Below are 22,662 nucleotides of genomic sequence, written 5' to 3'. Positions count from 1 at the left end.
CTGTCCTAGGACATCGCTCCTCACTGGGCCTCAGTTTCCCCATTCAACAGAGAGGACGGCGGACCCAGAAAGAGGTACGAGGTGGTGCCGTAGCTGCACACTGTCAGCAATGGGGTAAAACCCCGAGAATGCTGCAAGCACCAGAAATGCCTAGCCTGGAGGGGAAAACCAGCCCAGGGATCACCCAAAGCTCAGCCCCGATGCAGCCATCCTGTTACCCAGCTGGAGGACAACGGTCCCCCCCCTACAGCTGAAGGACTTGAGCGCAGTTGTTCTCTCCAAGAGGGAAAAGGTCTGGCCTCAAAGCAACCCCCGTGGCACCCTAAAAGAGCTGATTCCCGAGCAGATCTGCCCTGCACCGAGTGCGGGTCTCTGAGTCCTCAGACGAAGCTGCTTTCTGCCACCCGTGGCACAGCCCCCCCCCCGGTGTTCCTGCGGGAGGAGCCCCCACTGCCCTGCTTTCTGGGGGAAGTCCCAGCTCTTTATTAATCATGACAAATTGCTACATCTGCCGAGCCATCGAGTTCTGGCCCATTCGGGCCAAACAAGGCAGCCCAGTCTGACCTGCCTGAGTGCAGCCCTCAGGCATCTCCCATGAAAAGGCTCTTTGGGCTTTGGCTAAACAGTCCTTGCAGCTCTTTTCCCAGGAAATTGGGGCACAGCAGCAATGCCCAGGTCCCATTGTGCCCCCTTTCCTAGCGCTTTCCTCCCCTGCTGCTCTAGCAGGAGCGATTTCCGAGATCCCAGCAGCTCCCAGCCATGCTGTGCAGTCCAGCATCGCGCTGGGTTGTACAGGCATCTGAGCCAGGTTTATGGGGGAAGCTTGTTTCCATGCCCAGCATCTTCTGGCAGGATTTGAAGCGGAGGGAACGGGGCTGCCTCCTGCATGCGTTTGCGCTTGTCACCATGGAGGGGCCCATGGGTGAAATACTTACTCTTGGCTCTATTTTTGCATCAGACTGAGATTTGCTGTGCTTGCAAGATGTGAACGCCCCAGCATCAAAGTCAGAGGATCAAAGCCACCACTGGCATATAGGGTAACTTTATAACTACAATTATTAACAACAATCCTATTTATACCCCAGAATCATCTTTAGCAGTTCCAATGCCCGTGGTGTGACGTGCTGTATGAGCAGGGAGCAAAGAGACAGTCTTTGCTCCAGGGCTATGATTTCAAGCAGCTGTGGAAATTGGTGATTTCCACCGGCACAACCCTGGCTGGTGGGTATGGGCAGTGTGGAGGCAGAGAATGGGCTGGGCAGCCAGTGAAGGGGGCCCAGAGGGTGGCCAGCTTGAAGGGGAAGTGGTTATGAAACACCAGTATAGCAGAAAGGAGCCGGTCAGCCCCTCTCCTCACGCTGGACTCAGAAGTGATTTTTGGCAAAGCTGCCATTGGGAGTGTGTGGTGGTCCCCTCCCCCCCCCCCCCCCCCCACATCACAACTGGCTGCAGAGAGCTGCCTTTTGTCCACCACCAGCCTGCTCCAGGCAGGGACATGGATCTTGCTTGGGTTGCACTTCTTCATCGGTGGTGAGGTGAGAGGATGCTGCTGGTGGCCTCCCATCACACCTGGCAGTGCAACCACCGGATGGAGCTCATATCTTCTGCACATAGTTCCCAGGGAAAAGGCCTTCCTTGCCGTGGAGTCGACCTTTCCACCATCCAGAGATATCTGGAGAAGGGGGAAAGCAACAGTCCTAGGTCAAAACCATCTACGCGACAGTGCTGTGCTGCAAACCTGAGCATGGGGCTGGCCTGGAGGTGCTGGGGCAGTGGTGCCCAGCATGTACCTTCCAGCAGGATGTCGATGATGTCCCCGACGTTGAAGCTGAGCTCGTCCACGTCCTGCCCCATGTACTGGTACAGTGCCTGGCAGCGTGGGACAGCTGCCTTGGGTTGGGGCTTGGGGCGCCCAGCCGGAGGGGGCCGCTGGCTCACGCTTCGCCGCCGTTGCATGCTGCAGGGTCAAGGACAAATGACATCATTAAAAGAGGCAAGCTTAAGAAGGAGGGGGACATCACGCTGCACCCAGGACAGTGTGGCACGATGAGCTGAGCCACAGGGCTACACCCGCCTTCCACCAAAGTGCTGCTCTGTCCCTCCAGCTCAGTACTGCAAAGGAAAGGGCCTCCCAGTGCAAGCACTGGAAGAACTGGTGTGGAGAAGACCCAAGGAGACCTCCCAGCATGGCCAGACAACCTGGAGCTGGTTCAGCTGGATGGAGCTGGGAGGCTAAGCTGGCCTTGGAAGGAAAAGCCAGCATCTGGGGGCAGCAGCAATGACAGGGAGAGGTCAGGGCCAGCCCAGCAGGCATGGGCACACGCAGGGGATGGTACCGTGACCTACCCGGCCACCCCCTGGTCAGGCACGTTGAGGAACTCCATATTCTGCTCAGATGGGGGCCGCGTCTTCGCCTTGCGGCTGCTTTGCATGGGCAGTACCGCGGCTGGTGGACCCCGCATCTGCTTCTGGTGCACCGTGTGGGGGTCCCGCTGCGCCTGGCTGTTGCTGCGGGGGAACTGGGGTGCCCCGTTCCTGCAGGTGCCTAGAGACCCCCCAAGAGATGGCATGTTATGGCGGCAGGGGCCACCAGGCCAGGCTGGGGTCTGCCCTTGGGGACTGGCTCCCCGTTGCTGACCCCTTTGGCATTGCCTTCCTCACCTCTTGGCCCTGGTGGGGCATTTCGGGAGGCCGCTGGTGGCCTGTGGCAACCTCTGCTCTGTGTTACCCCCTTCCTTGTGGGCTCTAGGGGGGGAAAAAGACACCCTGTTAGGTGACAGTCCCCATAAGCTTTGTGGGGTCCTCAGAGACGGCTGGGGATTGAACAATGGGTTGGCTGCCTCTTTCTCCAGTGCGCCTGGTTCCCCCACCACATGAGCAGCAGCACGACCATCCTCCTAGGTGAAATGCAAGCCACACGCACCCGAGGACGCCATGTCGTGGCTTATCCCGCCAGCCCCTCGCTGCCGTAGCCCAGCCGCCCTGGCACTCCTGGCCCTCCCGCTGCCTCTCCCCAGTGGGACGCCGTGGCATTGGCACTCACTGGAGTTCTTGGGGAGCCCGTCCCCAATGCTGACCGTAAGGGTTTTGCCTCCTGCTTTGAGGGCAGCCACGTCGCCCTGGCCTCTCGCGAAGGTGACGCTGCGGGTGCCGCCGCCACCCCAGCCCTCCTTCTTCACCCGGAACTGTAGTCTGAAGGAGAGAGGCCAAAGGTTGGGACCCCCGATGCTGCTGTGGGGTTACAGGGCCAGTCCTCCATGGAGACATGCGGTTGGCCTTGAAAATTCGGGCTGCGGGAGGAAAGGGTCAAACCCAGCTGACAGCGCAGCCCTACTCCTTACATGTCTTTGAAGGTGAGGCGCAGCTTGCTGCGGGTCAGCTCCTCATAGCGTTTGCATAGCAAGCTGATGAGCTCCGTCTTAAAGATTGACTCCAAGAAATTGTCGGCTTCATTCTCGTGGAGGATGAAGAAGTCATCCTGCCTGGTGCTGCTTGGAGAAATCCCCAAGAGGTGAGGGGTCAGACACTGGGCACAGGCAATGCTGGTCCCAGCCAGCGCTGATTGGGAACCAGGAGATCCCACCGAGTCTGGAGTCTGGGCCAATTTGGAGGCTGACCTAGTGGGAAACCTCCCAGGCCTCCAAAGCAAGGACGCAGCCAACCCTGCAGGGACCCCAGACCCGTGGGTCCCCCATCTCTTCCCTCCCCACCATGGTGTGATGCCCTGATATCTTCATCTCCAACAACGGCCTGGAGATCAGAGGATGGAGAAAGCCTAGGAGACCCAGGATGGGCCAGCACACCAGCCAGTCTGACCCCGCTGGGGCTGCTGAAGACCCCATGGTACCCCTGCAAAGAGCATTGTGGAGCTACATGTGGTCCCAGCCCCGTGCCAGGGGATGTACCTCAGCGAGACACCATTCACAGCCTGGATCTCCACCTTCTTCTTGAGCACTTCCTTGATCTGCCCCTTCTCAGGACCTTTCTTCACCTTCTCCCGCCCGATCAGGTAGAAGTACTTGGGGGTGAGGATGAAGTCTCGCTTGATGGGCTGGGAATGGGCAGGAGCAGGGGTTGAGGGACACAGGTAGGTGAAATATGTTTTTGCTGCGGGACGCGAGTCCTACATGGGTCCCATCCAAGGACGTTTGTGATGAGCCATGAGAATGTGACATGACTTGGACTGTCCCCTGACTCCCCGCTGGGTGTGCTTACCTTAAATCTCCGGTCGTACTTGGTGACAGAGTCAGCAAAGTCTATCCGCTCCCTCTTGGCCATGAACTGGCGCAGCTCAGGCCGTTCCTCCATGCCCAGGTAATCACCCACGAAATTCCTGTTGATGCTGTTCCTCCTCCTCTCTTTGAAGTTGTAGAGGATGTTGGAAGCTGTGCAAGGCCCCAAAGCAATGCTGGTCAGGTCAGGGCCCTGCTGGCTGGGCAACTGAGCCTATGGCTCGGGCTGCTGGAGCTCGGCACCAGGAGCCTGTGAGGCCAGGCATCTCCTGGTCTTGTAAATCCGGCTGCTAGAGCCGTGTGAGACACCCCACAAGCTGTGGCAGCAAGATGTGGGGCAGAGTGCTTGCCACAGAAAGCATCTGAGCTGTTTGAACTTTGCTGGCTTTTAATCACATGAATTGTGTTGTAGGAGGGAAGGAGGGAGAAACTGTTCCCGGCTGTGGGTTTTCCTCTTGATTTTTCACTGTACATTTGGGGAGATTGGGAAATGCTTGCAATGGGAGCTGGGTGCTAACTACTGGCCTTTCCCATGCCTGTGCAGACACTGCGCATGGGGTGCCCTGTGGCAGAGCAGGATCCATCAAGCAGGGACCAGCAAGCAGGGATGGGACTGACCCTGGCTGAGAGCATCCTTGCAGGGTGCTGCTCCTGACCCAGCACTCCATTGTCACCCAGTTCCCGACCCGGCTGCCATGGCTCCAGACCCTTGGTCTTACCCTCTTCTCGCATCTGCTCATACTTCCGGATGGCGATGTGTCGCCGCCAGGCCTTCTGGATCACCCGGGCGAAGCCGTCAAACTTCCGCTCCCTCATCTCTTCGAGGAGAAAGAGCTGTGCGAGGGGACACAGGGTGCAGAGCCTGGCTGGGGACGGGGGCTGCCTGGCCAGGCTCTCCCTCCCTTCTCCCAGGTAGGGATATCCCCTTCCCAAATCCACCCCGGCATGGCCCAAATCAACGCCCAGCTGGGCACAGGGATGTATGTCCGCTCTGGAGGTTGGATGGGTGCTCCTTGCTGGGTGCTTTCCAAGACCCATGCAGAGCTGTGGGGTGACGGGCAAGGCCAGGCCACCTACCGATTCGGGGTTCTTGACAAACACCTTGCTCCGGCCCATCTGATACTGGTCTGGGTCCATGTTAACGGATCGCAGCAAGTGCTGCACGCCCTGGCGCTCATCCCCTCGCCAGGACGGCCACGTCTCCGGAGTGAGGATGGCGTACCTGCCAGCAGAGGGGCCATGAGCATGCACCTGGGCTCACTGCCCTTTGGCTGGGTCTGGCCCCACCAGTGGCTCACCGTTGCAGGAACTTGTGGAAGACACGGCGGTAGGCGAAACCTGCCCGGCGCACCCGGATGTTCTCCTTCAGCCCCAGGTACTCGACTTGGTGCTTCACCCTGTGGAGCCAAGAGTGGCAAGGGAAGCGCTCAGGGTGGGACAAGACCCTGCACTGTGGCTCCCGTGGAGAGGAATTGGCCCAGGGTTCCGCTCGGCAGCTTTGCCTGCGGGAAAGACGGACCCTGCTATCCAACAGCCCCTGGGCTTCAAGGGTGCCGTGATGCAGAGGCCTCCTTTACCTGCTCTCCTCCCAGTCTCTGGGTTTCTTGGTCTCGTTGGGTTTGATGCAGCGGATGTAGTGTGGCGTGCATTTCATTAGCGTGTTCACCAGGTCGTTAGCCTGTTTCTGTTGCAAAGATGAACCTTGGCAGTGTTCGGTGGCTTTGACAGGGGCCCAGCACCCGGCTGCTGCTCCAGGGAAAGGCAGCTGCTGTCCTGCAGCCTTCAGGACATACCTTGATTTTGGAGCCTGCTGTGGTTGGTCGGCCTTTTTTGTCAGAATCTAGCTTTTCTGGGAAAAGCATCCGGATGAAACCGCTGAAAGGCAGATAACAGTGAGCGGGTGAATGCTGACGGACTCCTGGAAGCTCAGCAAGCACTGAGCCATCACAGGAACCAGCTGCAGTCCCAGTTTCTGAGGCTGTGAAACGCAGATATGGGCCATCAGTCTGCACCAAGATTTAGTTGGACCCCCCCCCCCCCCGAAATTTCCCCCTCCATCCAGCCCAGCATCCCTTGAATCTGCTGCTGATGGTCCCTGAAGAGCGATACAGGATGCTGGGCATCGACTGGGGCAGGAGCATGAGATGGTCCGAGACACACGCTTTGAGGATGCTATGCCTAGATCAAGCCCTCAAGGTGTGCACGGGGGACTGAAGTGCTCCCTGGACTCACTATTCACTGCTTTGCATGAGCTCGATGAGGTCAGTGAAGAGCACGTCGCGGTTGCGCTCGCAGAAGCCTGTCACATCATAGGAGACCTAGAGAGGCCGGGAGAAGGGGAGAGCTCAGCCCGCCTGGGCCGCGTGCCCCCCTGGTGGCATGTGTATGAGGGGTGCCCATGCATGGGGCACATGCCATGTACCTTGCCTGCATAGTGGTGGATGACGAAGCCTGCGCTCCAGCTGTTGAAATGCTCGTGTGTCCCCACGGCCGCCTGCAGCTTCTGCAGCAGGGTCTGATCGGCCCCTTCGCCAGTCGCGTGCATGGTGGCGCAGACATCATCCAGGACGCTCATGATCCCCGGTGGGTTCTGGGGAGGTAGTCAAAGCCAGGGTGACCTAGGTGCCCTGAGCGAAGCCCGGGGGGATTAGGCAGGGCCCAGTCCTATATCTGGCTTTAAGTGCCCCGCACTGCTCAAAGCTGCTTTCCTTTGAATTGCCGCTTGTGTTAAGGATGCAGACCACCTCCTCCGTGCTGCCACTTGCCCAAGGATACTCCCAGGCAGGACTGGCTTTGGCCAACTGCCATGAACAACACCCTGTCCGCCTGTCCCCCTGGGGTATCTTAAGCTTCCTCTTGAGGAGCAGATCCCACTCACCAGCTTGTTCTCGATCAGGTCGCATACCACCTTGTTATTGAAGTACTGGATCTGGGTCCACTTGATGCCCTCCTGCACGTATTCCTCCTAGGGAAGAGCGGAGAGAGCTGGGTGAGGGCAGCTGTGTGCAGAAGGACAGACGCAGGCAGCCTTTCCTCTCCCGTCCTCTGCTCGTGAATAGTGGTCACCTACAACCTGCAAAGTCCCCCATGCTTGGGCTTTTTGAGCCAGTAGGTACAAAAAAGAGGTTGGGGTGCCTTCTCTATCCTGACCGGAGACCTGATTTTGGGGTTTTGCCAATGCCTGACTGCTCTCGCCACGTCACTGGGATCTGCCCAGGGTTGGAGGGTGTCGGGGTGCAGGAATCAACTTTCAGCACTCCCCACTGCACTGTGCCCTGTCCCCTGTACCTGCTCTGCCTTGAGGGTCAGCTCTATGAAGATCTGCTGCAGTTTCTCGTTCACAAAGTTAATGCAGAATTGTTCAAAGCCGTTTTTCTGCAGAATTACAGAGGAGAATGGAAGAAGAAAAATAAGATAGGGCTGAGTTGGCTTCTGTCCCTTTCATATCACTGGAGGAGAGGGAGGCTGGACAGTCCCCTGCTGGGCTTCTACAGAAAAGCAGTCAGTACCTGGAATATTTCGAAGCCATAGATGTCGAGCACCCCAATGCTGTACTCCTCGTGCGGCTTCCGCATGGCCCGGTTAATAGACTGTAGGGAGAGATGGACTGAATCCCCTTCATCGAGGGCTCCTGCCAGGTCGGTGGACTGTGTGCTGGAGCGGATGGTGAGCGCTCACGTGCAGTTGGCCCCACTGGTACCCCTTCCCTGTGGGGCTGGTGTCCTGAGACACTTCACCCATGTCACCACCACATGCCCCTTTTCTGAAGTCATCTCAAGGATGTGGCCAGCTCTTCCCATCTCATCTGCTGCACTCATGACCCAAGCACCAAACAAAAGCTCTTCATGCCTTGGCAGAGGATGGGGCTAGGAGTTACCTCCTGCAAAGAAGGGGCACGTGCTACCTGGCTGGAGCATCCATCCCCATCTGCGGCAGGGCTGTGGGGGCACGCACCTCCACAAGAAAGTCGAAGACTCGCGCGTAGAGGCCCTTGGCCAGGGCATCCCGGGTGTAGGCCGCCTGCTCCACATTGAGGGTGACATTGATGGACTCCGAGCGGCCACCCCACTTGCTGTCCATTTTCCTACTGGTGACCTTGTCGTTGAGCCGGTCCTGGTTGATCCCCAGCAGGTAGGCAGGGAAGGCCAGTGCTGGGCGAAGGGAGGGTGGTCAGGGCAGACATACCCTCAGGGATGCTGCCCACAGCTGCTGGGGCTGCCAGACCCCTCTCCACCCTGGCCGAGCCCAAAGGAAGGAACTGCGGTTTAGCAACTAGACGTGGGATGATCTCCTCCTCCTACTAAATCACTGCAAGGGACTGCCAAACAGGACTGCTAGCATCTATCCCCTCCTTTCTAACTATGATTGTGTCATTTCCTTGCTTGCTGCCTCAGTTTCCCCATCTCTAAAGCTGGGAAGATGCTGATGCCACCTCTTTCCTCTGCTGAGGGATCTGTGCTATGACAAGTTCACATCCAAGTGCAAAGGATCTCCACACGTGTCTCCGCTTGTGCTGCCCGACAAGGGGTGCTGGCGTACTCACCGTTGGCATTTTCCACCTGAGCATAGTTGCCCTCTTCCCGGAAGCTGATGTTGCCGAGGTGGAGGATCCCTGCCACTATCTGCAGCACCAGTTGCTGGTCGTCTCCACAGATGCCAATGACCTGCATGGCATTCTGGGGGGAGGGGTGTGTGTGAGGAGCCTGTCAGCCCACACCTGGCCGCAGACAGCGGTGTCTGGGCTCGTGGAGCCCCTATGGGCACTCACCATGGTCTCCTGGAAGTCACTGCGGTCATCGGTGCCGTCCACTTGGTAGGTGTCCGACTGGTTCAAGTAGTAGTAATAATCAGGCGTCATGATGCCCAGGTTCTGCCGCTGCTCTTGGGACGCCCCTTCGATGAGCTGCCAGGCGCAGGGAGAGCGAATGGGGGCTGCGGTTACTCGGGACTGGTGCCTGCAGGTGCCTGCACAGCGGGTGCTGGCATGTCCCTACCTGGTAGTAGATGTGGAAGTTCCTCTCATTCTCATTCTGGCTCACCACCCGGGACTTCTCCAGCAGGAAGTTGGAGATCTTCCCTCCATCGGGCTCACCGCCCCGGCTGAACTGGATTTCGAAGTACTTCCCCTGCCAACGGGACAAGTCGCTGCTCAGAGCCTGCTTCCCCTGCCCTCTCCCAGGGTCCGGTGGCAACCCCCTGCCTTCAGCCCCGTTATCCTCTCTCATCTGCACACTAACAACATCAGTGCTCCAGCTGCCTGGTTCTGGACATCGCTGGGATGGATGCAGGCCAGGATGCTGGGGTGGGTGCTGGCCCTCAGCATGACCCGGGCTCACAGCATCCTGCCCCAGTGACTTACGAAGCGGCTGGAGTTGTTGTTCCTGACAGTTTTGGCATTCCCAAATGCTTCCAGCAAAGGGTTGGACTGCAGGATGATATCCTTCACATGCTGAGGAAGAGAGAAGGGGACAATGCTGAGCCGGGGGATGCTGGGCTTCCTCGTGAGGCCACATCTGGGAGCACCCTGACTCAGAGCTGGCAGCATCCCCAAGGTCCCCCTGCTCCTTGCGTCCGGCCCCAGGGAGATGCTGTAGATGGAGGAGAAAGCAGGGCTGAGGGGAGGCAGAGGGACAGAGCGCGGATGGACAGAGGTGAAGCAGGCATCTGGCCGAGCACAGGAACAGTACCTGCACTTTCTCTCCACCTCCGGACACTTTAGAGATGTAGCCCATGATGTATTTCGCTGCCACTGTTTTCCCAGCCCCGCTTTCTCCACTGTGGAAGTACCCAAACAGAGGCAAAGTGAAGGTGCAGAAATGCCCAGCCCAGGCACCAGAGCCGGGTCCCCTGCATCCCCAGGGCAGACCCTCAATCTGGGACGGGAGTGACGAACAGCCCTGGAGTTGCACACTCCTGAGGGTCCAGCCCCAAATAAGCCCTGAGCCACAGCGGTGGGGCTCATAGGGTGCTGGAGCGGTGCAGGGAGCCCTGGGTTCCCGGGGTCGGGGTGCTCTCCTGCCTGGGAGCCTGCATATGTGGCAGGGGATGGGGGCTGCTGCTGCTCTGGGGATGTCCTGGGACAGAAACGTGGCTGGATCCCACCAAGGCTGGTTACTCTGGGAGGAGATTTTGGACTTCTGGTTGCTGGATTTGGAGGGGAACACAGGACTTTGGAGCTTAAAGGGGAAGTCTCGGGACTTGCCCCACATCCTGACTCGTTCCCTTGCAACATGCAACCGGAAAACTGCGTTGCACAAGGCTCAGTTCCTGCGGGGAACAACAGCCTGTTGCAGCCATGGGGCTGTGGCCCACACGCCAGGCTCCCTCCAAGCATCACCCCGTGCTGGGACACCTGGAGCACGTTGCTGGGCTTCAGGTACCCACAGGGGTGAGAACCGCCTGTTTTCTTGCCTGTACAGCACCCGGCGCAATGAAACCTTGATCTCACTTAACCAAGAGGGAAACGGGCCATGCGCTGGGTCGCCGGGGTAGGAGGGAACCGGGTCCAGGGGTCCCAGCGGCGCGGCGACCCTGACACCCAGCTCTCTCCCTCAGCCAGCCCCGCACCTGATGATGACGCACTGGTTCTCCCCGTCGATCAGCATGTTCCGGTACATGTTGTCAGTCAGGGCGTAGATATGGGGTGGATTTTCATACTGAGCCTAGAGAGGGGACATGGAGAGCGGCGCTGAGTGCAGAGCAGCTCCTTGCCACCGCGGATGGGCTCCAGCTCCAAGTCACCTTAACTCTGCCCACACACTGCACGAGGCAACAAACGTACAGCAGGGATGGGGCATATCCTCTTGGCACAAAAACAGTGAGCTTTTTGGAGACATTTCAAATGTTTTCTTAACTCTTTTCTCCTCGTGGTGTCTCTCTGTGGCAGAGTTAATGTCATTTGGGGGTCATATTTTATCATGTTTGGCTTGCTTGTGCTTGTATTTATTAGCTGAATTTACCAGGCCTGTAGATTTGCTCCTGAGTCTCATTACTGACCCTAAACAGGAGCATCAATCCGGTTTGGGAACGCTGAGTCCCATGGCTCCCAAAGGGAGGATGGGAGAGCCCCCAGGCACTTGCAGGCAAATGCAGCACATAAGGCAGCAAAGTAACCAACTAAACTCAACGCCCCCTCCCTTCCCCGACCCCGAAAGCCTGGATGCAGTGTCCTCACCGCCCCTTGGTACAGCTCGATCTCCCGGTCGGTGAAGTAGGGCATCTGCTTGAAGGGGTTAACCGAGATGAGCACCGGCCCGATGTAGGTCTGAGTGGCAGGTTAAGGTCTGTCCGGTGGTCTTCCATGTCACCCCATCCCTGCCCTGCTCCCCCCACCCACCGCCGACGGGATGCAGCCTCAGGGCAACCGTGCTGCAAGAGGGCTCGATGGCACAGCCTGGCCGGGAGTACCCCAAAATCTCCCTCAGGGTCGGGGGGAGAGTGAATGTATGGGCAGGGGGACGAGAATGGCCAGAAAAGCAGGGAATTGAGCCTGGAAATGACGGGAACAGAGACGGATGCAACGGGAGGACAGGGATGAGTCCCCCAGCACCCCAAGCACGCGCCGGTGCCCGGGTGGATGCTGCGGAGAGGGACGTTGGGGTGCCGTGACATCCTCGGCGGGGTGAGCCCCCGGCAAATGCAGGGACAGTCGGACGTCCTGTTTTCAGCCTGCGCCAAGGGTGGGAAAGGCAGAGGAAGAGGAGGCGAAGGGCAGGAAAAGCAGGATTTTTGCAGGAGAAGCAGAAACGGGGTGTTGAGTCACGGCTGGACAGCAGGCCTTGAGCAGCACGGTGAGAAAAAAGGAAGGGGGAGGTTTGCATGTTTTCTTTTTTCCTCTTTTCTAGGAAAACAAAACAAACAAAAAAAACCCCAAGTCCCCAAACCAAACCCCAAACACATTTAAAGCCTCATGGCTGCTGTAAGAGCAAGTGACGCTGCGTCACCTCCTGCCTGGGACGGCGCATCACCTTGTAAGGACAGAGTCGCGTCTTCAGGGAAACCACAGTGGCTTTCAGTAGTGAGACTGGTCCCACTCCCACTAGCTGAGCAGCCTCCCCAAACTGCCACATTGCCCTGCCCTGCAATTTAGTGATTTATTTTTTCCTATCCCAGCCTGACCGGGCAGCTGCCAGGCCTGGGAGCAGCAGGGGGGAGCGGATGGATGCTGCAGGGATGCTGAGCTGCCGCGGTCCTTGCTGGGGGGCGAGCGAGGAACGAGAGCATCCCGCTGCGGCCAAGCAGGCCCATCTCAAAGCCCCTGCCGTGAATCCCGGCCGTGGCGGGACGCCAGCCCCGTCCGCCCTGCCTCGCTCGGCTGGGGCTAGCGCAGCGCGAGAGTCGCAGGGCGCAAGGCATGGCGCTGAGCGGTAGCGCGGCGGTACGGGGAGCTGGCGAACTGGTGGCCGCACTAGCGTCCGTCCGTGCGAAGGCTGGTCTGGATGACGGCACGGGGCAACGCTGGGCAGGACGGAGGGGTTCAGCAGCACCCTGTTGTTGCTCGTCTGAACCAGCCTGAGAGCGGTGGAAAGCAAAGATCTAGCTAAAACGCAGCTTCCCCCGCTCCAGGTCTACAAGGTTGCTCCCCATCCGCCCGGGGATCAGTGCAGAGCTTTTCTGCTTGGATTCGCCGTCGCCGGAGGTCTCCGGTGGGGCGGAGGTGAAATCCCAGCAGCAACGGGAGGCTCCATCCCACGGCAAAAGGATGCGGTTCCCTGGGATGGAGCTGCGAGCTTCCCCGGGAGGGGTGGCATGGAGACCCTGACGCTGCAGCTGTGGCTGGGGAGGCAGGACATGGCACCATGGCGGGGGGACGCCTGAGCCCGGCAGGAGATGGCAGCTTTGAGGGCCATCGGCCTCAGGGGCAGCAGGAGGGGGGATGCAAATGCGGCTGTCAGGATCTGGTTCCTGGTGGGGATTTCACAAGGCTGCGGGAATCACGGAAGAAACCAGATAAGGATCTTGGTTATGGCTTGTTTTGCAATCCTTGATGCCTCGAGGCTGGAAAGGACGGGTCCAAGCGGCGTCACGGGGTGCGGCGGGACAGGCAACAGCCCGTGGCAGTTGCAGTGTGGCCGCAGAACAGCTTGTAAGCGGGGCTGGTTTGTGTCAGCCAGCGAGCCGGCACTGGGGTCGCCTGCCGTCCTGCCAGCTCTTTGCACCCACCGCGGGCTGCGCGCTGGGGCTGGCCGAGGTCTCCGGGGCACCGTGGCGGCGGGGGCCTCCTGGGGGGTCTCACACAGGTTCCCATGCTTGTGCTGTTGCATCCGGACCGGGGTGGGGGGGCAAAGTCCCGGCGGGCTAAGGAGGGAGCCGCAAGCCAGCGGGACCATGCTGAAGGCGCCAGGGATGGGTCCTTTTACCTGGACCAGGCAGGGTTGCAGCATATGAAGGGGTGAAGACACCTTTACAACAGCCACCCCCCTTCCCCCAGGCTAATCCCAACCCCGTCCCGGGACCAGAGCACTCTGGAAGCACCAGGACAGCCCCGGTTTGACCTGTTGCTCCGCAAAGCTCCCGAGCCCGGCCCCAGCAAGGATACGAAGATGTAATCGTCCATAAAGCGCTTCTTGAGGTTCTCCACGATGGCCTCCTCGGTGATCTTGGAGAGCAGCACCATGTCGTCCACGCCGCTCTGCTTGACGTTGTGGCTCTGCCAGTGGAAGCGCTCCTTGCTGCCCTGCGGGGAGACGGCGAGAGCCGCTGTGCCGGGGCGCTCCCGCCACCCCGCGCGCGGCACGCGTCCGGCGTGGCGGGTCTGCAAAAGTTCCTAAAAAGCTGCTTGGGGGAAACGCTGGCTGAGCAAGCAGCAAAGTCCCGCGTGTGGGCCAGCGTTTGCCCCGCTGGGAGCCGCTCCTCGGGCCAAATCCTGCCGCCTAGCGCCGGGCTGGCAGGCTGAGCAGCGCGGAAAGGAGCAAACGGGGCACCAACAGCCCGTTTTTCAAGAGAGCCCCCTGCTCGTTCATGAATTAATGAGTGAATAAATTGCCGCTGCAGGCCCGAGCAGGGAAAAAGCCTGCAAAAATAACCCAGAGGAAAGGCAAAAAAATCTGATAGCAGCCCAGCGGGTGTTTGCCTGACCCGGCGCACCCGCAGCTCGCTGCCTCCCCGCTGCATCTCTGCCAGCATTCGGTGCAGCCGCCAGGCTGAGGACAGCTTGGGGCACAGGTGTTAATACTCCTTGGTCACCGCTTCCTCCCTGCCCGGGCAAATGCGGCACTTCACAACTGCAGAGAAAAAAAGCCCCCAAAGGTGGCCTGGCTCTGTCCTCTCGTGATAACGGGGCTGGAAGGAAAACCATGGGCTGCAATTTAAGCCCTAGCGGGGCTAGATACAGCCCTTCCCAGACACGAGATGGGAAGATTTCACTTTGCAAATAAAAGGAAAAAAAGCAAAGCAAACCAAACCAATCCCCGCTCCGCCGCCCCCGGCTAGGCCTCTCTCATCCTCGCTGCTACAAAGACGACTTGCTGAACGTGACCGCGGTGCAGAGCTGCAGCGAGGCGTGCAGCCGGCGTGCAACGCCCGCGAGGGCCGCACTGGCACCGAACCGGGGCCAGGCTCGGAGCCGGCAGGGAGCCCCGGGCCCCGGCATCGGGTGGCCCTGGCTGGCTGCGGTGCAGCCCGGGAGGTGACATGTCCAGCTGGAGCCGTCCTTGCTCCTCTGTGTGCTGGCTCGCTGCTGCTTGCGCCCTGCGTTTCCTCTTTTTTGCCTAAAGTGCTCCAAGCACCGATTTCACTTCTCTTTCCCCCAACCCTTGCCCCGGCCTCTTACTCCTTCCATTTCCCCTTTTCAGCTCTTCCCCTTTTGCTTCATTTTTCTGCCAGGCTTTGGGTGTTCAGGCTCTTCTACATGCTGCCGGCCAGGTTGGGAAGCACCTCTGGACCTTCCCTGCCTTTGCCCCCTGATTTTTGCCCAGCAGCGCCTGGTACCCGCCCTCATGCCCCGAGGATGCTCCTTGCTCCCCTGCCAGCTCTACCCCCCGTGGGATTTAATACCGGCCTCATAGCAGCAACCCAAAATACTGTGCTCTGCCTGCTAAAAAAAAAAACAAACTCAAACGCATCTCAAAGCCTCAAAAGCAATGGAGCTGGACAAAAGCAAAAAACAAAAGCAATGGACCCCCTGCAGGGTCCCTGTCGGGCTCTCCCCATCCTGGCGCCCGCGGGCACGGGCACCCTGAGCTCGTTCTGCCTGCCGTGGCACCGAATTAAGGCAAACGGCACCGTTTTCATCATTGCAACCACGGCACTGTTGAGCTGCCGCCCATCTTTCTTCCTCACCCAAACGACTGCTGGGCGCAGGCCCGGCCCCGCGTCCCGCTGCCTCCCAGGGCGCTCCCTGGCTGGGGAGCTGCGGAGCCGGGGGGGTTTCCCGGCCGTGATCGCGCCCCCGGTGAAGCACAACTGCAGGGAAAACTGGGGCGGTGTTTCAATGAAGGCGTTTGTCCCCGATTTGAGCTGGGCCACGTGTTTCTGTACTGAGTGAAGAAATACTTCCCCCCCCCGACCTTGCAGCCCCGGGGGTCCCTTTGGCCCTGTGCAACATCCGAGCGCGGCTCCCTCAGTCCACAGTTCGGGACGATCACGTGCGGGGGATTTCGCCAGTCCTCGGGCGGAGGGGAAGCTGTTTTGGGGCTGAAATCCCGGGGTGAGAGGCCAAGCATGGCAGGCCAGCTCTCAGCCCCGCTTGGCCTCCCAGCGCAGCCTGCTCCCCGGCCGTGCCTCAGTTTCCCCAGTGGTATAACCGAGGTAGCTATTGCTGCCGTGGGATGATGCGGAGAGGCGCCGGAGGTTTTACATCCTTGCCCTTGCACGGCCCTAAGGAGCGCGGCGCTGAGCCTGGGGCATGCAGCAAAATTGAATTTCCTTTTTTTTTTTTTTCTTAAACAGGCACTGTTTCCCCGGCCAGAGGAGTAAAACATCATTGCAAAAAACATCATCTGTTTTTCTCTAAAGCTGAGGTGCACGTTGCTGAGAAAAGCTGCGGCAGGCCTCAAATGCGGAGCAAAGGCAACCGAAACTGGCATCCTTTTTTTCGAGAAAGGGCAAACCTCAGCGCAGCTGACACCTTATGAAACCACCAGAAATACTTAGAAGAGCAGTGCAAGGTATTGCAATGCTATCAGCAAACCCGCAAGGTTGCAGATGGGAGCATGGAGCAGCAGTCGTGGGGATGGGAAGAGCTGCCCCAGAGCCAAACCCCAGCAGGGATTTGGGAAGCCGGCTGCTTTCCCTGGAAAGACGGGAGGAGCCCGGCGAGGGGAGCCGCGAGGGGTTTGGGCAGGCACCGCAAAGCGGTCAATGGGCTCATACGGCCTCTTGGGGTAATCACAAAGCATCTTCAGGCCTCGGGCGCTGGCAGGAAGGGGGAGGCGTTTGTGTCTCGTGGGGGCAGCGGGACCGCGCCGCGGGGGGCCGGAGCATCCTTCCATGGGGCGGCGATGCCGCCAGCCACGACCGACACGGAGTGGGAGAGGCTGGGGTCCCCCTTGCCTGCTGGGTGGGGAGACGAGGGGCTGCAAAAACGGCTGGAGCAGAGCCGTGACCCGCGGGGGATGCAGCCGCGGCCATGCTGCGCAGCCACCTTGCTCCCGGCCGGAGCATCTCCCCATTGCGCTGCCAGGTTCCCTCGGCTCTCCATCTCGGGAGGGGGGGAAAAAAAGCTCCTTTTTTCCCCTTAACTCTTTCTCTTTCACCTCTAGTCCTTCCTCTCCCTCCTGCCTGTCCTGGAGCGTCCCAGCGCCCGCGGGGACTCCCGCTCCGCCTTGCCCACGGTGCCCCTTGGGCCTTTCCAGCTTCCCCAGCTCGGCCCCAACTTCCTCCACCCCTGTTAGCCTGCAGCCAGCCCATTTCGAGAGGCTTCATCTTCCTCTTCTCCTTCCTCCACAGCAACTTCCAGCAGCCTTGTCCCTTGTGCCCGGAGGGGGATGCAGCCCCTGCTTAGCTCTCGCGGGGTCTCAAGTCCTGCCACAAGCCCAATTTGAGGACGGAAACCAGCACCTGGCTGCTGTCACCCCGCATGCCGGGGCGATGCTGCTCGGCAAGGGGTGACTGCCAGGAGGGCATCGCCGCCAGCCGGCCCCCACCGAGGCCCCGCTCCCGCCGCGGCCGAGAAGCGCTGAAACTAAAAGCGTTTCTCAGAACATCAACAGGAACGAACAGGTTCCCCCGCCGGGGACCGCAAAGATGGTGAAAGCAAAGGCGCTTTCACGCCAGCCTGGCCCCGCCACCCTGAGCCCTCCAGGCCTGCCGTAGGCAGCCCCGGCCCCGCTCAAGACCCCGCACACGGTGCAAACGGGCTGCCAGCAGCTGATGCAGCTGAGACACCCTGCAGGCAGCACCCAGCACCCAGCCCCGGCTGCTCCCCGTCGTCCTGCCCCAGCACCTCGCTCAGCCCTGCAAGGCTCCTTCTGCCTGGAGCAGGGGCAGGACCGCCGCCACCTTGCCGTCGGGATGAGCCAGCTATCCGAGCAGCTGCAGGGCTCTTGCCTGCTCCTTGCACCTGCGGGTGTCGGTGACGGCGTGGGGATTTGGGCAGGGAGAGGGTGCCTGGGGCCGAGATGGGCTGCAAGAGCGGGGCTGGGGCAGAGAGTGCCCCAGGGTTGTGGAGAAAATCAGGTGGCAACTCCAGGGCATGTGGCCCACCTGGGGACAGGGGGACCCGGCCGTGCCCTGCCGCTTCCTTGCACTCACCATGGCGTCACCGCAGCCCGGCTGTCCCGCACGTCCTGCCCTCGGAACGGGTGGGGGTCCTGTCACCAGGGGCCCGGGTCCATCCCCGGGCACTTTGCTTTGTGTTTCTGCTGCAACTACAAGTTGCAACCAATTTTTTTTCCTCCTCTTACTTCCTCATTTAGTGCTCAGCCACTCTCACAGCATATAGGGAGTTTAAGAGCTTCTTTTCTGTGCTGGAGGGGGAGCTTTCGGGCTGGCTCCACCTCTCCACACTCAGACAACCTCATAGGAAAGAAGCTTCTCAGATTCAGGTGGACCTGCCTGTGTTTCAGTTTGTGCCCGTTGCCTCTTGTCCTGTCGCCGGGCTCCACGGAGAAGAGCCCAGCCCCATCCTCTTGACACTCCCCTTTAGATATTTGCACGCATTGATGAGATTCCCTCTCAGTCTTCTCTTCTCCAGGCTAATTGCTAATTTGCAGGCATCTGCAAAACCCGTTCCCCCACCTCGGGGTGTCGGTTTGCTGTGCCCCGGGGTGGCAGATGGGTGCTAGAGGAGGCTTTGCTTTAAGGGCATTTTAGGAGCAAGATGCTTTATCAGGCGCTGCTTTTTCCAACTCTTTTCTGGTGTCTTTATGCCAGCCTGGCCTTTGCTGCAAGGAGGCACATGGATGCCCCGTGCGTGGGCACATGCTGCAACCGGGGCCACGCTTGCTGAAATGGCTCAGTTGGAGCCATTTCGGAGAGACCTTCCCAGCTGCGTGCAGGCGCCAGGCCCGAGTCCTGCAGAGGCGGCAAACGGTGGGGTCCCCGTTGCAGAAGCATCTCCCATGCGAGACGAATCACTCGACAGGTGCAGCTCGGGGAGCATTTGCAACGTGACTGGGCTGTGGGTTGGGAGCTAGGTGGAAAAAGTGGTCATGAGCGTTTCTATTGAATCATTTTGCAGGGCTGAAGGTGCTGAGCACAGCTCAGCGTGCAAGCGCTTGCAGCGAAAATATTCAAGCTGGAGCGAGACACCGCGATCCAAATGCAGGCGGTAAACAAAGACAAGTGTTACCACTCGCGAGATATTATCATCAGGTTGCTCGGTGCCTTTTGCAGAGCCCCGATTCCTGGACTGAAAAGACTTCAGAAACGTCTCTGAGTTGTTCTTTCTTTCTAAGAAGTAACATTTCAGCCTCATGATTGGAGTGAAAAAGACCAAAACTGGATGCAAGCGGAACCCAAGGACGTGACAGAATTAAAAGTCTCCAAAATATATTTACTGGAACAAAAACGCCAAGAAGTTTTTTGAGACTCCTACTTGTTCTCCTTAAAACGAAGCTAGTGATTTGGCAGCATCTGAGTCAGGAGTTTTGAACGTCCTGTGTTGCTCATATCTGAAATGAAGATGCTGAACACCTGCAAATCCTTCGGGTATTTGGCAAAATCAGCTGCTTAGTTGGGATAGGGTCCCGAGGCCTCCCTGGGAGAGCGGGGAATCAAAGAGTTCAGATGGGTCTGACGGTGGGGCTGGATTTACCTGCACAGTGTTGAACCTGTTTGCCATTTCTCGACACCACAGGCAGGAATGGAAACCAGGAAATTAAAATTGCCGTCTGCAGGGAGGGTGAGCAGCTGGGTTGTGGCCAAAATCTCTGCTAAAGCTGCTCATGCCGGGTCCCGGCACAGTGTCTCGTGCCCGTGCTGGGGCCACGGCGAGCCCTGGGCAGCCCCGCACGGCCGAGCGCTTTGCCACGGGGTCTGCGTGCATCACTGGCTGGTGGGAGCAGACCGTTGTCCTTGCCCTGCACGTTTACCCGCAAAGCTCAGGTTTTGGAAAAGTCTTCCAAACTCCTCCTCCGCTCGGTCAGCGAATGGGAAATTTCCAACCCCTGTGAATTCCTAAAAAGTCCACCATGCAGAAGCACTCGCGACCCACGGGCAGAGGGTGCGCAAGGCCATCTAGCAGGGAACAACCTCCCGCATGCTGCAGCTGCCACGGACCTCTCGTGGCTGGAGGACGCTTGGCGTGAACGTGATGGCTCCCTACAGTGCCGGAGGTTCGCTGGAGAGGCGAAGGTGACACCGGAAACGCTCACAGTCGTGGCACTGCAGTGCTAGGAGAGCCTCTTGCTTCTCATTTAAAATAAAAGCTTTTAGCAATGCCAACTTCGGGAGTTTCTGCCTCAAACAAATCATGAGCTGGCTCATCACCCTCTCCACAACTCAGGGTCCTGCCTTGCACCCCTAGCTGCGACCAGATGTCTCCAACCCACTCCGGTCACTTGGGGTGCAGGGAGAGCCCTCCTCAGCTGCCCAAACCCCCTTTCAAGGTGACCTCAAGGAGCATCTTGGCATAGGACAGGGCTGAGGGCCATGGCTCGCCGGTCCCCGGAGCCCAGGCAGCACCCAGGGACCAGCCTGCAGGGAGAAACGACACGGGGACCAGAAGCTGCGCCCGGGATCGTAGCTACTCCTTTATTATAAATCATGCCGTTACGTCGCTCCTCCTCAGAGTTAGTATTTTAAACATTTTTCATTATATATATCTATATAAAAAGGTGAAAACACTCCCCCTCCCTTCCCCTCCCCTCCCCAAAATGTCAGAACGGAGCATCGCACCGAGAAGGAAGACAAATTAACGCCCGCTCGCCAGCCAGTCAGGATTTGTTGAGCACCAGAGAAGCTGCGATTGACTGACGAGCAGGGAAAAAGGCACCCGGTGTAGTAAGACGTGGGGGCCAGCAGGGCAGAGAGGTTTGCTCGGGGAAAGAGGGCTGACCTCATCCCCGCACCTTAAGGATGACCCGCGAGGGGAACGGAACTGGTGGGCTCGGATGAGCTTTTCCATCTTTGTGATGCAGAAAGGCCTGAAAATAATAATAACAATAACAATAATAATAATAATAAAAAGCACATGCCTTGTACATTGGAAATTCAGGTCTCATCTGGCCCTTTGCTTCCACAGGCCAAACAGAGGGACTCGTGTGACGGCCCAGACTTCGCCTGAAGGGAGGTGACCTGAAGGAATTTCAAGCCTGCTCTTTTCCCATCACTGGAGTCTCCTGGGGGCAGAGGAGTGGGGTGGCACCTGGGCTGGCACCCCGAGGCCACAGCCGCACGCAGCGAGGCTGTCTTTGGGGGCTAAGCACCTCTGGGGCCAAAGCAGCCGTGGAGGCCGTCTTGCTCACGGGGGACGGCCCAGCTGGGAGCTGGGTCCTCATCCATGGCTTGGCAATGGGGATGCTGTGACCAAGATGGTTCTCGTCTTGCATCCTCCCTTGCTTTGTTTCCTGCAGACTGGAACATCTCTGACTCCCACTAAGTGACTACAACCCCTGTGTGCCTGGGCCCTGACCTTGGCTCACGTTTTGAGATCGCTCTGTAACGAAAGTGATCATACAAGTGACAAAGGCTCTAGGAAAAACTGGGGAAAACCCAAATCAGTGTTCATTCAGAGAGTTTGAATAACCTCCTCTCCCAGTGAAACTGGTGTTGCTGCTCCGCTCACTGAGCGGCCTGTTCTCCATCACCTGCAGCGGGTCCCAAGGCAGCAGGATGCAAATGAAGAAAACAAGATTCCTGCTCCCACCCCACTCCCCACGGTGGCTCTTCTTTGTCCATCACATAGAAGCCAACAGCACCGAGCCACGCTCGTCACCCTTGGTGGCTGAAATCTCCTCCCCGTGTCCCCTGGGATGCCCCCAGGGAAAGGCAGTGGCAGGCAGCACACTCAGCCTCCCCAGAGACGCCCCATGATGGACCGCGATGCCCCATGATGCCTTCAGGATACAGGCACCCAGCAGGGTGAGGCAGGAGCGGGGCTAATGGTACCGTCTCGGTGGCCGTCGGCTGGCGCCTGCAGGACCTAGGTCCGCTACTAAATAAATAACAATGTCAGAATTTCAAGTAATGTCCTTGTTGCCGTGCTCTGCCCAGCTTCTCCCTCTCCCGCTGCGGTGACCGGCTCCTCTTGTGCTTGGCTGTGGCGGTCTCTGGAGTGGCCGGCAGTGGTTTAACTGGGATCCTGCCATTGGGGTGCTCGGGAGGGAAGGGTGTGTGTCCTTGGGGGACGGGATGGGGTGATGCCGGCTCCCACCGGAAGCACGACCAATGTCTGTGTTGGATCCAGGGGAGATTCCCAGGGGCGGAGAAGAAGGGCACGGCTCGGCTGCCCTCCGGCAGAGCTTTTGCCTTCCAGTTTTCCCACGGGGGTCACTTTGCTCTGTTCCTAGTGCCCCTGGCATGTTTTACAACACATCTGTCGGAAGTAGGTCCGGCTGCAGAACTTGAACTTCAGGACAAGTGGGCAGTAGGCCACCTTGTTCACATCCTTGCACTCTGGACAGGCGACAGAGGGAAACAGGGTTAGAGCCCTGCTGTGTCTGGGTTGTAGAGCCTCTCTGAGCACCCAGGGGAGGGAGTTGCTTCAGATCAGCGCTCTGCAAACTCAAGTTTTGCTCCCTGGTGCCTTGCTCCTGGAGACTGTTTGCCACAAAGCAGTAGGACGGATTGGTGCTAAAGAAGTGACAGAGAGCCACACAGTAAGGCCTCTCTTTGCTATGGCAAAGTGCAGTCACTTCATTTATCGTGGTCAAGACACACCAGTGGGGCCAGAGACCAGAGGGGTCCCCACAAGAGCCTGCCCCACTGCACAGCACCAAGATCCCCATTCGAGGTGTACTGCCTCTGGTGTCCCTGTACGACGTGGGCCCGGAGGAGAGATGCACAGCCCTGTGGTCGGCAGGGCTCAGCATTTCCCTCCCTAGCCCCT

At 58.9% G+C, this 22,662-nt stretch overlaps 2 protein-coding genes across 10 annotated transcripts in view; both read right to left on the bottom strand.

Moving 5' to 3' along the window:
- Nucleotides 1-1,026: 1,026 nt before the first annotated feature.
- Nucleotides 1,027-18,272, bottom strand: MYO1F (myosin IF). Of its 3 annotated transcripts, none has more exons than XR_693049.2 (28): nt 17,925-18,086; nt 13,771-13,986; nt 11,407-11,496; nt 10,800-10,894; nt 9,920-10,007; nt 9,592-9,681; nt 9,227-9,358; nt 9,001-9,135; nt 8,776-8,908; nt 8,187-8,383; nt 7,742-7,822; nt 7,521-7,607; nt 7,111-7,197; nt 6,655-6,822; nt 6,465-6,550; nt 6,026-6,107; nt 5,810-5,916; nt 5,531-5,629; nt 5,310-5,454; nt 4,952-5,066; nt 4,216-4,385; nt 3,906-4,051; nt 3,342-3,488; nt 3,078-3,192; nt 2,662-2,745; nt 2,347-2,545; nt 1,791-1,957; nt 1,027-1,672 (listed from the first exon to the last, which is right to left on the bottom strand). XR_693049.2 is itself a non-coding variant. In XM_009667175.2 (28 exons), exons 1-28 carry the CDS (start codon nt 17,925-17,927, stop codon nt 1,596-1,598), a joined length of 3,297 nt encoding a protein of 1,098 aa, XP_009665470.1. In that variant the 5' UTR covers nt 17,928-18,272; the 3' UTR covers nt 1,027-1,595. The 3 variants fall into 3 exon arrangements, 2 of the variants coding, with proteins under 2 accessions (XP_009665470.1, XP_009665469.2); XM_009667175.2 differs by having other exon boundaries at nt 3,044-3,192; nt 13,771-13,908; nt 17,925-18,272; XM_009667174.2 differs by having other exon boundaries at nt 3,044-3,192; nt 17,925-18,085.
- A 2,075-nt stretch (nt 18,273-20,347) lies between these two features.
- Nucleotides 20,348-22,662, bottom strand: part of ADAMTS10 (ADAM metallopeptidase with thrombospondin type 1 motif 10) — an 83,102-nt gene continuing 80,787 nt past the window's right edge. For all 7 annotated transcript variants that reach the window (XM_068919609.1, XM_068919607.1, XM_068919610.1 and 4 more), the window contains one exon: nt 20,348-22,229. In XM_068919609.1, coding sequence (XP_068775710.1) covers nt 22,120-22,229 — 110 coding nt within the window. In that variant the 3' untranslated portion in view covers nt 20,348-22,119. The remainder of the gene's footprint in view (nt 22,230-22,662) is intronic.

The sequence above is a fragment of the Struthio camelus genome, chromosome 26, assembly GCF_040807025.1.
Source record: "Struthio camelus isolate bStrCam1 chromosome 26, bStrCam1.hap1, whole genome shotgun sequence".
Taxonomy (NCBI): domain Eukaryota; kingdom Metazoa; phylum Chordata; class Aves; order Struthioniformes; family Struthionidae; genus Struthio; species Struthio camelus.
This window is presented reverse-complemented; position numbering and strand designations above follow the sequence as displayed.

Excerpts from the sequence above, each read along its gene's own strand:
- MYO1F (XM_009667174.2), bottom strand. Across the intron at positions 5,630-5,809 it reads AGAGACTGGGAGGAGAGCAG|GGTGAAGCACCAAGTCGAGT; the intron begins GTAAAGGAGGCC and ends TTGGCTCCACAG. Across the intron at positions 5,455-5,530 it reads TTCCACAAGTTCCTGCAACG|GTACGCCATCCTCACTCCGG; the intron begins GTGAGCCACTGG and ends CTCTGCTGGCAG.